General features: G+C 42.1%; 2 protein-coding genes and 1 non-coding gene across 14 annotated transcripts in view; 2 read left to right on the forward strand and 1 right to left on the reverse strand.

The window, feature by feature from the left end:
* The first annotated feature begins 445 nt into the window (after nt 1-445).
* LOC121580670 lies at nt 446-5,163 on the forward strand. The gene is made up of 2 exons (XR_006658087.1): nt 446-679; nt 3,564-5,163. It is a non-coding gene; the product is annotated as an uncharacterized LOC121580670 (transcript).
* Nucleotides 5,164-5,373: 210 nt separating this feature from the next.
* hadh (hydroxyacyl-CoA dehydrogenase) lies at nt 5,374-8,717 on the forward strand. Its single transcript, XM_041895671.2, has 8 exons — nt 5,374-5,571; nt 6,155-6,283; nt 6,399-6,556; nt 7,050-7,176; nt 7,337-7,426; nt 7,585-7,657; nt 7,859-7,975; nt 8,260-8,717. The coding sequence occupies exons 1-8, from the start codon at nt 5,455-5,457 to the stop codon at nt 8,376-8,378; spliced, it is 930 nt and encodes a 309-aa protein (XP_041751605.1). The 5' UTR covers nt 5,374-5,454; the 3' UTR covers nt 8,379-8,717.
* A 2,371-nt stretch (nt 8,718-11,088) lies between these two features.
* The window catches only part of lef1 (lymphoid enhancer-binding factor 1), a 51,240-nt gene continuing 49,390 nt past the window's right edge, over nt 11,089-12,938 (reverse strand). For 10 of the 12 annotated variants that reach the window (XM_041895746.2, XM_041895706.2, XM_041895738.2 and 7 more), the window contains one exon: nt 12,601-12,688. Coding sequence is in view for 2 of the 12 variants with exons in the window: in XM_041895731.2 (XP_041751665.2) it covers nt 12,606-12,688 (83 nt within the window). In the remaining 10 variants the exon portion in view is untranslated. Of the gene's footprint in view, nt 12,689-12,938 lie in introns of all 12 variants that reach the window. The other 2 variants (XM_041895731.2, XM_041895721.2) reach the window with 1 other exon arrangement.

A 12,938-nucleotide genomic window follows, 5' to 3' on the forward strand; every position in this document is an offset into this window, starting at 1 on the left:
GAAAGTGGTCTGTAAAGAAGTCTCTCCACAGGCGTATGTGTGTCTCATTCCAGGCTTACTCTACAGCATGGGCTTCAGTGTGTCCTGGTATACACTAAGAAGTAAACACATTTCTCTGTAGACATTTATAATTATTTTCTGTAAAATCCACAAACAGTTTTAAAAATTCATTAACACTCTCTAAATTGTTGAAGTCTACACTACCCATACATGGCTATACATGGGCAGTTGACTACAACTAGACATTTAATATTTTGTTTCTACATTTTACTGATTATTAGCACTTTGCATATTATGACCATGAGTTTTTTATTTTGTTAATTTTTATTGAACCTTCATTTCAACTTGGTAGTGGTGAACATTGCTTATTTTTAATAGCAGCTCAATGTGCCTCTTTCTATTCTTCCCTCATAAGGTGTGCAGGTGCATATGGCTGAACAGCTGGCTGGAATCGACTGTTCCTGATGTTCACCAGCCTGCTGCAGGCCCTCAGTTTCAGACTGCCCCAGGGGCTGCCCCCTCCTCCCATGCACGGGCGCTTTGGCCTCACCCTGGCCCCCTGCCCATACACTGTGACTGTGAGGCCCCGGCGGTGAGGCCACCAGACAGACTACGATCCCTGGTACCGTAATTAAGCCATAAGGCACAAGAGGCAGTGGTGTCATGAATACAGTCACAGGTAAATGACGTTGTTCGGCCCGACGCGATATCCTTATTGCTTTTATAAAACTATTACCAACATATTAAAATAACAATTAATTACATATTTTCATGAAAACTTTATTTTGATAATTCAATTCATTCCATTTAATTCTTCCATCAGAAGATATAGTCCAGACAAAAATCTGGTTGTTAGTTCTTTTGGTCATGTTGCTACAGATGCCACCCAGTCTTTAATTATTTTTGCATAGTTGCTATGCAAAAGTACTGGTAGTCCGTTCTAAACAACATTGGTGCTATGCAGGGGGACCATGTCACATGCCACCTCAGCCCTATCTTACCTCATTCTCTTCCTCAGCCCGTTCACCTCGGCCCTATGTTCTCTCAGGCCTATGTTACCCTCGGCCTATGTTCCCTCAGACCTATCTTTGCCTCAACCCTATATTTCCCTCAACCCATGTTCCCCTCAGCCCTGTTACCTCAGCCCTATGTTACCTCGCCCTATGTTCCCTCTCGTAGCCTATGTTACCTCAACTTCTGTTCTCAGCTATATTTCCTCAGCCTATATTCCATGGTCTATGTTCCCTCAGCCTATGTTACCTCCGCCCTGTTCCCTCAGGCCTGTGTATTTCTCAGCCCTACATGTTTCCCTCATTTCTGTTCCTCAGCTATGTTCCCTCAGCCCTATGTTCCTCAGCCCTTTTAGAAGCATTCAAATTGGTGTAATTTGAAATCTCCACATTATCCATATGTACTCACGAGAAGCAGAAATTTTGAAGTGCTACAAATGTCATTGTTGATGATACAATGATCTATTCTATCGAATTATGACATTTCAGTAGCGGAAGCTTTATTTGGATTCTAGATAGGCGCAGGTAATTATGAAGAGAAGCTGCATGTATCTAATTATGAATGGATTTTACTAACAAATGATAACAAAACTCTAAATGGGCCAAATTTCCTGGTTGATATAACAGTAGCCCTAAATTAGCATTTTGAAGTAATTGTTTGACAACCTGATGAAAACATCATGACTGGTTGTGTTTATGACACATTAAAAAGGTAGGCTAATACATTAAAAAAGTTAAATGACTTGATCTCACTATTTGGCAATAGAGTCCCTATGGGTATTAATAGAAGTTCTACCTAATTCTATGATTAGACCCACATAAAAGTGTTTGCAGACATAGGAGGTCCCCCTACCGAGAAGTGTGATGCCACTATGGTGTAATAAAAGCGTCTGTTAAATGACCAAAATGTTATGTGAACATGAACACTTGCAAAGCAAACTAGGTATTATTCTAATGATATCCGTCCCCAAACAAGGCCAAATGTAATTACAATACAAATTATTTGGGGCTGAGCTCATTAGAATAATTCCCAGTGTGCTTTGCAAGTGTTTATTTTTACCTTTACATTTTGGCCATTTATGAACATCTCTCAACTAAGGTAAGATAAAACAACCACATTCACACAAAAATTATATTTATTGTAGAAGTACTTGCAAATGTGATGTGTATTTTAATTACTTTGCAAAAGTATTTTATAATTTATTTTGAAACATTGTTCTTTAGAGTATTTTGTAATTGTATTTTGTATTATATTTTGTAACTTTTGCCCATCCCTGTGAATTAGTAAATAAGCACCATCAATAACAGATCAGATGCTTGTTTATTGTAACATCGTTTTTGTACCTTGCAAAAACCAATAAACCATCAAAAAAACTATGTTCATTGTCTGTGGTAGGTTTTCCCTGTTTCAAAAACTTTCAAAACTAGCAGCACATTTGACAACTCCTGTTCTAAACTCAAGTTGACTTTGTGGGTGTATCTACAGCATGCCTCTAATTTTATCTGAAACAAATAGAATCCCGTTAATGTTAAAAATAGTAGAAGTATAGCGTGTTCAAACCATTTCTACATCCACTTTAGTCATTATGTAACTCTCCAAGGGTGACAACATTCAGTGGAGGTGCTGAAGATGCAAATCCAAATGAGTACAAGAGGTCTGACCGTATTTACATACCCAAGTGAGGAATGGTAGAGCACAAACCCCATCGAGTGTTACAGCAGAGTGAGGTGGGGTCTGACTGGACCAATGGCAAGGTTTTGTCTGAATGTGTTTGACTGGGCCGGCAGGTAGGTGGTGTGGCCACCAAAACCCTCAGATCAATCAAGTCCATCAGATCAATCATGCAAAGAGCCAGGTCTGAAGCGATGCCACCCATTCCACTGTGGAAAGTAGGCATTCGAGCCAATAGGCTGAAACATATGACCCAAAACGATTTTTATTACGACAATGACTGGGAATAATGTGGTGTTTTGTGAATGAAAACCTGACAGAGCTGCAACGTTGCAGAACAGTCTACATAGATGGTACCTTTAAAAGTTGTCCTCGACCCTACAGAAACATTTTAACCAAACTGGGGAGCCATCGTGGTTTTGTAGTACATGTGCTGATGGAGCAATGCACCATTAGACACTACAGGCAAGTGTTCCAAGCTATCAGAGCAGCCATCAGGCGAGTGACCCACCACAGCTGGCGCCCTCAACTTGTGGTCTGCGACTTTGAAAACTTGTTGAAGACTGCACTGGAAACCGAGTTTCACCAAGCCACCGTCGGTAGCTGTTACTTCATTTCAACCAAGCTCTATGGAAGAGGTTCCAACAGCTCGGATTGGCTGTTCCCTTTCAGCAGATCGTCACCTGGCTGAGGTCATCCGCAAGATCACGGCCCCGGGGTTACCTGCCTCTGGTCCAGATTAACTTTAGCACGCTTATTAATGACAGACGCACCTGGCAAGTTGTGAGACGCTACCCTGAGGTGTAGAACGTCATGTTTGCAAACGTTTTGTGTCCTGTTTGCTCTTTCTTTTAATGTTTTAATATTCTCTCTCTCTGTAGTTTACCACCGGACACTAAATGCTGCAGTGCAAGTGCGCCATCCTCCTCTCTGGCTATTCATCTGTCACCTGACAGATTGTCAGTCACTGGCGGAAGAAAAAAAACACAATGGCAGAGAGAGGTGAGGCACCTCCACCGAGGAAACGGAAGTGGAGGGATTTGGAGGCCCAACTTCTCAGACTGAAGGGACAATATAATATGGGGATAGAGACATTGAGTCCAACTGGAGAGCAGTCAGCTGCTGTGTCCTGGAAGCCATGTAGAGTCCTTTCCAGTGTGAACTGTATTGCATTAAAGACTGCATCCAGGTAATTTCGAGAATGTGTTCATTTCGCATTTTGAAACTGAAAGTGACTGGGAAGCTTTCAAAGTCAGGTGCCACTCAAATGTAAGTGTGTTAAAGTTCATCTGGACCAAACGGATACCAGTTTTGAAGAAAAAATGCAATGTTCCCTCAAAATATTAACATCATGACGATGTTGGTTATTACCTTTTTTATCTTTTCTTTTTTTTAAAAATCTGTTAACTTTGTTGGGGATGCCTATTGTTGTGTTATGCATAATTAAATTAGTTTTTTGTTTATTTCATGATTTGTTGGTAATTTTTTTGATGCTCTCACCCAAAATTCTTTCATATAATATTCCTTTCCTGAAACAAATACTTCAGTCTACTGTTGTTTACAAAAACACAATAAACGTTTTTCTATTAGCATTTATGATAATGACGTTGATAGGTGATTTCGACTGGCTCAGAAAAAGTTGTCTCGTCTCGTCTGGGCACGGTTCACCCTATGTATGGTACTACAGAGATCGAAATTCAAAAATGAAACATTGTTGCCGAGGTAGGATTGTTGCCGAGGTAGGACGGGCAGACAGCGAGGTTTATATTAACCCCCGCTGTACCAAATTAAATGCTATGCTGGAAGCAAGGGGAAATCATGTGCGAGTTGAGATAAATACAAGAGATGATTAGGACAGCAACATGAGCATGATATTATTATGGAGGCGCAGTGACCATTTTCAGATGAAACTGTTAGCAGGCATAGGTGTGTCTGTGACGGCCAATACAGCAAGGCTTGGAACGCTGCTCGTCCAATCAGCATCCAGGATCCAAACAACTAGATTTATAATTCTTGTGGCAGGGCACTCACTACTTGGATTCCAGTGATCATGAGGTTCTGTGACCCATAGAAAAGACCTGTTTTCAAAGAAGCCATGATGTTGATATTATTATAGGTTTTATCTTACTCATTAAGGGCTGCTTACTACCTTCTCACAAGAGCTGTCTCATTTGGAACCGTGCAGTGTTTATAGCTATTTAATTTCTTTATTTTGATGCTGAAAATGTGCACAGGGAATGTAAAAGTGTGTTAATGTAACATTTTGCAATTTTAAATGTTTTAACTGAACATTTTAACGGAACATTTTATTACAGCTTGGAATATCTATTAACTGTTTGAGGTTTTAGTTTAGGCCTTTCTGCGTTACGGAATAAACGAAAGGATTATGGGTGATTTATTTGCATTCAGGTTACCATAGTTATTTTGAAGAGAGCTGTCTATTGCATTATGGCAATAAAATAAATGAAATGATGATCTTGATTTGCTTTGATGCAACAGTTGCACACACTTCTTGTTTTCTCAGTAGAAAGTGCTATTGCATCCTATCAAACTACAATGTTATTATTGACTTATTCCTATATTAGAGCAATAGTAGGGATCTCTAATAAAACACTCCTCATCAAAACTGTGTGAAAGGTCGTGGAATGGGCTAAATAGTCACGTGACCACTGCCTACAACGACCTTCCACGCTGTCTGAGTGTCAGTCTGCCTGTACGTTCAGCCACAGCCAGCTCCTTTATTCTGGTGCGGTCCTCTCCCCCTTGAAAACCATGGCTTTCTTCACTCACCAAGTCATCAGAGGTCTCTCCTCTTCTGCAGTCCGAAATGCAGCGATCAAACACGTTACGATCATCGGGGGTGGTCAGATGGGTGCAGGTATCGCACAGGTAGCTAACTGTTAATGACAGAAGTTTGTTTGCTAACATTAGCTTGCAAGCTAGCTAGCTAGCTAGTTAGCTTGTAAGCTAACCAGCTATGTAGCTAACGTTGCAAGCCAGTTAAATATAGCAATGAAGTGCACGAACTTGCCGACTACTTGCTGGTTAGTTAACCGCTAGCTTGATATTAGCTAGCTGGATACCCACTTGAGAAGCCAACCAAGGCAATTCCCCTGATGCAGGGGATGAGTTACACAACTTTGTATTATAAACAAATGGCAATGGTTGTTCATCTCTGGGTAAGAAATACAGTATGTATCACAAGCTGTCTCCGGTTGATCAGTGCAAAACAGATTGTGAAGATAGCTGCATGAGGTGGACTTTGGCCTATATCTACTGTAACTAGTTAGTTATATAAGGGATTTTGGTGCCTATCTGACATTTCCTCTGCATTCAACATCCTAATATCTTACTTTCGTGGCCCTTCAATTCAGGAGTTGTATCACCAAAGTGACTTTTTGACAATCAAACCTGGAACACCAGTCCCACCCACTCGTGACTGACTCACACTTGTGTCCCCCCTTTCTAATAGGTTGCTGCCACAACGGGCCATTCGGTGGTACTAGTTGACACAAATGAAGAAATCCTGAATAAATCTGCCAAGGGAATAGAGGGCAGCCTGAAGAGGGTGGTCAAGAAGAAGTTTGCTGACAAGCCAGAAGTTGGTCACTAATATGTTAATGTTGCTGTTTCCAATGAGGAAATGTTGGAAGAACCACATTTTAATAACACCATTGATTCAAACAGGATTTTGACCGTCATCATGTACGTTTCAGGCAGGAGCAGAGTTTATCGCGAAGGTGATGGCCAACGTGTCGATATCGACAGACGCGGTGTCTGTGGTGGGGAGTACAGACTTGGTGCTGGAGGCCATCGTGGAGAACCTCAAGATCAAACAGGGCCTCTTTGGTGCTCTGGACAAAGTGGCACCAGCGTAAGTATGACCGACTAGGGCTTGAACCTGTGTCTCCTACACGCCACAAGACTGTCTTATCCCACTGAGCTAAATCCTAGGCATAAGCTTGTGGGTCCAACCCACGTCTTTGGTCTCAAGGTTACTCACCAAGCGAGCGTGAATCCAAACCATCCCTGCTAGACTACATAAGCACTATTCTGTCTCCACTGCCTGCGACTTGAAATCTCCATTATTTTTTGTTTATGTAAATTCTGGGTTGCCATTTTGAATATTTAGCCTAAATATCAAAATTCCTTTATCTGCATTTGAGCTTTTTTTCTATACTTACTATAAAGCTATGCTGGTATCCTTGAAATGTGCTTAAAATACACTATTTTAAGACTATTCTAATTAAAATAAAATATTTCAAAGGGAAAGGCGTTGTGTAGCCCACTAATTGATGTTACTAATTGGGGTGTACCTCATGGGAGTTGCTTGCTGCTTATTGCCTGATGTGTTTGGTTCCTCTAAGACACACCATTTTCGCCAGCAACACATCCTCTCTGCCCATCACCGACATAGCCAGCTCCACCAGCAGGCTGGATAGATTTGGAGGGCTGCACTTCTTCAACCCCGTCCCCATGATGAAGCTGGTAGAGGTAAGGATCAACAGTACGGTATACATTTTAGGACATCCCTCCCTATCATAAGACTCTATATAGTCTCCCTCTATGTCATGATGGAGATGTTTAAATTAGAAACATATGTATCAGCAAGATTCAATTGAAAGCTGTTGAGTTGTTTACATGTCCTCTTCAGGTGATTGGAACATCAGCCACAAGCCAGGAGACCTTCGATTCCCTCCTCGCCTTCAGCAAAGCACTGGGAAAGACACCAGTGTCCTGCAAAGTAAGATCCTCGCTTCTTTTAATACATATAAAGTATTTCGCTAGTATGGTACAACCTTAAAGATAATACAGTCACATACCATATTACACCATACATTATGTTCATCATCTGCAGTTATAAACGGTTCACTAACATCACTACGTTCTGTTCATCTTCAGGACACTCCTGGGTTCATTGTGAACCGCCTGCTGGTGCCCTACATGATGGAAGCCATCAGGTTACATGAGAGAGGTACACCACCCCTGCATGACTGAAAAATATATTCAAACTGATTGCCTGTATATGAATCAAAATAGCATCAGAGCCAAGAGGGATGTGACAAATGGTTGTGTAAGAACATCTATGGTTAAAAAAACAGTGCTCTGTATATGAAACCATTATGTCACCCTTCATTCAAAATCAATGGCTGAGTTTGTGTGCTCTTCTCGTCAGGCCACGGGTCAAAGGAGGACATTGATATTGCCATGAAGCTGGGCGCTGGGTATCCCATGGGGCCCTTTGAGCTGCTGGACTACGTAGGACTGGACACAGCTAAATTCATAATTGACGGTGAGTGTTGGGCTGCTTCACAAGTGTGTTCCTATTAGACTACAATCCCAGTTAAGAGGACTATATTAGCAGCTAGGGATAGGGCCAATAGAAAGAACTACAGTTCATATGGCACAGAGGAGGAGCACTGTTTTGGTTATAGAATGTTAAGATGGACGAGAGGTGCCGGTGGTCTTTGAAAATTGTGATTAAATATTTGAACAAATAAAATGAAGCAGATGCAGGAAGTGTGAAACCTGCAAAAATTCAAATGAAATGTTTTTGTGATGATTACTTGATTCCAGGCTGGGTTGAGAAGGATCCCGACAACCCTCTGATGCAGCCCAGTGAGATGCTGAACAAGCTGGTGGCTGATGGCAAGTTCGGCAAGAAGACCGGAGAGGGCTTCTACAAGTACAAGTAACCCCGCCCCAGCATCAACACTAGCTGGAGCCTGTTCATTAAGGCACACCGTGACAAAATGTTTTGCAACGGGAAATGAAAATGAGCACTTCCTATTGGACAAGATCATGTAGTCCCTCCCATTACTGATAAGGGCATGAGTGATAGAGAAAACGCTGGTTCATCTTGACAACGCTAGAACGGAAATGCAGCTGGTACAAACCTCAGTGCCTTCCTGAAGAATGGTAGACTGGTATTATGAATTCAAATCCACTGTCTTTGACTGTATATTCTGAATGTCATCTTTACATGTGGTGGTTTGTAAGTAGTTTGTGGCATTAAACAGACTTTTCCGAATGCTTCCCATAGATTGTTCTATTCATACAGTTTCCCAGGGAAGGATGAACTCCAAGGCAACCTTCAACTATGTAACATACTGGTGTAAATACACTGGTCCAAAAAATAAAGGGAACACTTAAACAACACAATGTAACTCCAAGTCAATCACACTTCTGTGAAATCAAACTGTCCACTTAGGAAGCAACACTGATTGACAAATTTCACATGCTGTTGTGCAAATGGAATAGACAACAGGTGGAAATTATAGGCAATTAGCCAGACACCCCCCAATAAAGGACTGGTTTTGCAGGTGGTGACCACAGACCACTTCTCAGTTCCTATGCTTCCTGGCTGATGTTTTGGTCACTTTTGAATGCTGGCGGTGCTTTCACTCTAGTGGTAGCATGAGTCGGAGTCTACAACCCACACAAGTGGCTCAGGTAGTGCAGCTCATCCAGGATGGCACATCAATGCGAGCTGTGGCAAGAAGGTTTGCTGTGTCTGTCAGCGTAGTGTCCAGAGCATGGAGGCGCTACCAGGAGACAGGCCAGTACATCAGGAGACGTGGAGGGAGGCGTAGGAGGGCAACAACCCAGCAGCAGGACTGCTACCTCCGCCTTTGTGCAGGAGGAGCAGGAGAGCACTGCCAGAGCCCTGCAAAATGACCTCCAGCAGGCCACAAATGTGCATGTGTCTGCTCAAACGGTCAGAAAACAGACTCCATGAGGGTGAGTATGAGGGCCCGACATCCACAGGTGGGGGTTGTGCTTACAGCCCAACACCGTGCAAGATGTTGGCATTTGCCGAGAGAACACCAAGATTGGCAAATTCGCGGGCACTGGCGCCTGTGCTCTTCACAGATGAAAGCAGGTTCACACTGAGCACGTGACAGACGTGACAGAGTCTGGAGACACTTGGGAGAACGTTCTGCTGCCTGCAACATCCTCCAGCATGACCGGTTTGGCGGTGGGTCAGTCATGGTGTGGGGGTGGCATTTTCTTTTTGGGGGCACGCACAGCCCCTCCATGTGCTGGCCAGAGGTAGCCTGACTGCCATTAGGTACCGAGATGAGATCCTCAGACCCCTTGTGAGACCATATGCTGGTGAGGTTGGCCCTGGGTTCCTCTAATGCAAGACAACTGCTAGACCTCATGTGGCTGGAGTGTGTCAGCGAGTTCCTGCAAGAGGAAGGCATTGATGCTTAGACTGGCCCGCCGTTCCCCAGACCTGAATCCAATTGAGCACATCTGGGACATCATGTCTCGCTCCATCCACCAACGCCACGTTGCACCACACAGACTGTCCAGGAGTTGGCGGATGCTTTACTCCAAGTCTGGGAGAGATCCTCAGGAGACCATCCGCCACCTCATCAGGAGCTATGCCCAGGCGTTGTAGGTAGGTTCAGGCACGTGGAGGCCACACACACTACGGGAGCCTCATTCTGACTTGTTTTAAGGACATTACATCAAAGTTGGATCAGCCTGTAGTGTGGTTTTCCACTTTAATTTTGAGGGTGACTCAAATCCAGACCTCCATGGGTTGATAAATTTGATTTCATTGATAATTTGTGTGTGATTTTGTTGTCAGCACATTCAACTATGTAAAGAAAAAAATATTTAATAAGATTATTTCATTCATTCAGATCTAGGATGTGTTATTTTAGTGTTCCCTTAATTTTTTTGAGCAGTGTATTTGCCTCTGGACCTTTCAGCCAACACACACTGCCATTAATGTTAATGATACCCAGTGATGCATACGGGCAGTTTTAACCCCTGCCTGTTCAACCCCACTGTTAATTTCCAATATTGTTTCAAGAGTTCCTTTGATGTTATCCCTACTATTCAATTAGAAAAAAATTAAACATTACCCTCTTTATATCCTGACATTAAATTGATCATCTTGGAGGATGAGACATCACGTCTCACCTTTTTCCATGGATTTATTTTACAAGCAGCTTCAATACTCAAGATGTGGATTTCCCCTTTCGTTAGCATAGCCATAATACTGTATGAACGTAGCCTCAGTCAGTATGCTGCTGGAGTTTTAATTGGTCGGTTTTAGAGCCTTTTGAAGTTTCCCCTCAAGATTTGAATGCGAGTTATAGTCAATAATTCTGCTTGGTAGTTCTATGTAAGACCACTAAGTGGCAGTGTTGACAAATGCTGCATTTCTGGATATGAACCATATGATAGGCCTACTAATGATCACACACTACAAGATTATTGGGCTGGTTTCCTGGACAGAGATTTAGCCCTAGACTAAAAACAATGCTCAATGAAGAATCCCCATTCAAATAAGTGTTTAGCCCAAGACTAGGCTTAATCTCTGTCCAGGAAACCAGCCCTGTAAGTAAGGTATACCTTCTATCACATAACTCCGGTCGGGAGATCAAATGAGCCAATGCCTTTTTATTTTTCTTTAAAAAAACAAAACATGTTGAAACTGTTAATGTGACCACTTGGGAAGCAAAGTGCTTATACCAAGATGACAGTGATTCAAAATACGACAATGAATAAAAAAGGAATCAAGTAATACTAAAAATAGAGCATAAAATCAATCAAATGTTACAGAAATGCTTGCATGGAATAAACAACATGGGCAAAAAGACCACACTATTAGCTACCAGATAGAGAAGAGACAAAAGTCCATCGTAATCAGGCTTGGGGTCAATTCAGGAAGTACACTGAAATTCTCCAACTTCTCTTCAATGCTTTCCAATGAGGAAAATGTCAAATTGCAATTGGAATTTGGTTTACTTTCTGAATTGACCCCAACCCTGATAGCAATAAAAGAAAAACACTGCCAAGTGCTGGGGTAAATATATATCTGCTTCATATGTCAGTTTAGAACAATAAAATATAGGCCTCTGAGCAACCACTTGCCTTTGTCCTAACGTTGCCTGCAAAAATACCAAGAAAAGTGACATATCCTGACAGTTTCTTTAAAAAGTACACATACTGAGCTTTATTTTACATCTGAGCAAGACTCGAGTCAAGGTCACTATTTGTTACAAATAGTATCAAAAGAAGCCTTAATTTTCATTTTTCTGCAAGACTCTAACAAGAAAAAAAATGGCTTTCCTGTGTTCAAAGCTTATTTTCATATATACCAGTATATATATATATATAAAAAAATTAAAATAAAATAAACAATCACTGAAAATATACACCAAGAAATTTAAACCAAGTTCAAAATACAAAAAAGCATTCCATTAATTCCAACTCAAAAGTAAAAGCTATAATCATAAAACGTTGATCTTTTTTGCACCAACTGGTCGTTAATAAAAACAAAATGGAGGATAGGAGCCTTGAGAGGATGTTTCCTTGACAACCTGTGATTGACATCCCTCCATCTTCCTTGTGATAGTGCAGTCAGTCTAAAAGGTGGTGTGGGTCAGGCCGCAACCCAAACATGTGGTCTGAAATCCAGTGAGAGAGAGGAGAGGGGAGTGTTGAGGGTCGAACATAGTGGGCTGTACAAAGGAAAGGAACGGAGGTGGCAAATAACTTAGAAATAACTTAGAAACTGGTGTTTTGTGTGTTGGGGTATGTGTGGGGAGGTGTTAAGTGTGTTTGACAATGTGAAATCGCTGAACTGTTTTCAGTGCAGTGCCTTGGATTGAGATAAAGCTGCTTGTAAGAAAACAAAACCAAAAAACACGATACATTGGATTCATCTTTTTGTTCGATGTGAGGAGTGAGGGACTGGGGAGTGAGGGGGCTGGGGTGTTTGAATGCGGTTGGTTGATGGTCTTTAGTAGTGATTGTCTTGTTCAGTTCAGAGTCTCTACATCAGATAGGAGAGTCACTGCAGGAGAGGAGTGTAAAGTTAAGTTCGGGGGGGTGGTATTCCTCTGAGAACGGGAGTTGAGGCTTGGGGGGTTGGGGATGAGGGGGAGGGTTCATGGAATCTAGCAGGCCTCCATCTCTAGCAGGAGGCCCATAGCTGCTGCCTTCGCTTTGCATGACGTGGAGAAAGTGTTCAGTTTTCCTCCTGAAGGACAGAGAGAGAAACATTGTCAGTTCAATGGGCAAAAACAGAGGGCCTAAACGTGTCCATAGTGACTGCTGTTATACGTCATTTGCGAGTGCTGACTGTCTTTTTCATACAAGTCAGAAACAGAGAGATGCAATGAACTCATAAACCCGTTCAAAAATCCCTCACTAACTAAAAAGGAGCTCAAACATGAAACCACAACACATTGCTGTCAACGTCATCTGAAATCAGACAGTCTCACACATCC

This window comes from Coregonus clupeaformis, unplaced genomic scaffold, assembly GCF_020615455.1.
Source record: "Coregonus clupeaformis isolate EN_2021a unplaced genomic scaffold, ASM2061545v1 scaf0034, whole genome shotgun sequence".
In the NCBI taxonomy this organism is placed as follows: Eukaryota; Metazoa; Chordata; class Actinopteri; order Salmoniformes; family Salmonidae; genus Coregonus; species Coregonus clupeaformis.

Coding starts and splice junctions, on each gene's coding strand:
- hadh (XM_041895671.2), top strand. CDS start 5,455: ATGGCTTTCTTCACTCACCAAGTCATCAGAGGTCTCTCCTCTTCTGCA. Junction 5,572..6,154: donor TGGGTGCAGGTATCGCACAG/GTAGCTAACTGT, acceptor CCTTTCTAATAG/GTTGCTGCCACAACGGGCCA. Junction 7,658..7,858: donor CATCAGGTTACATGAGAGAG/GTACACCACCCC, acceptor TCTTCTCGTCAG/GCCACGGGTCAAAGGAGGAC.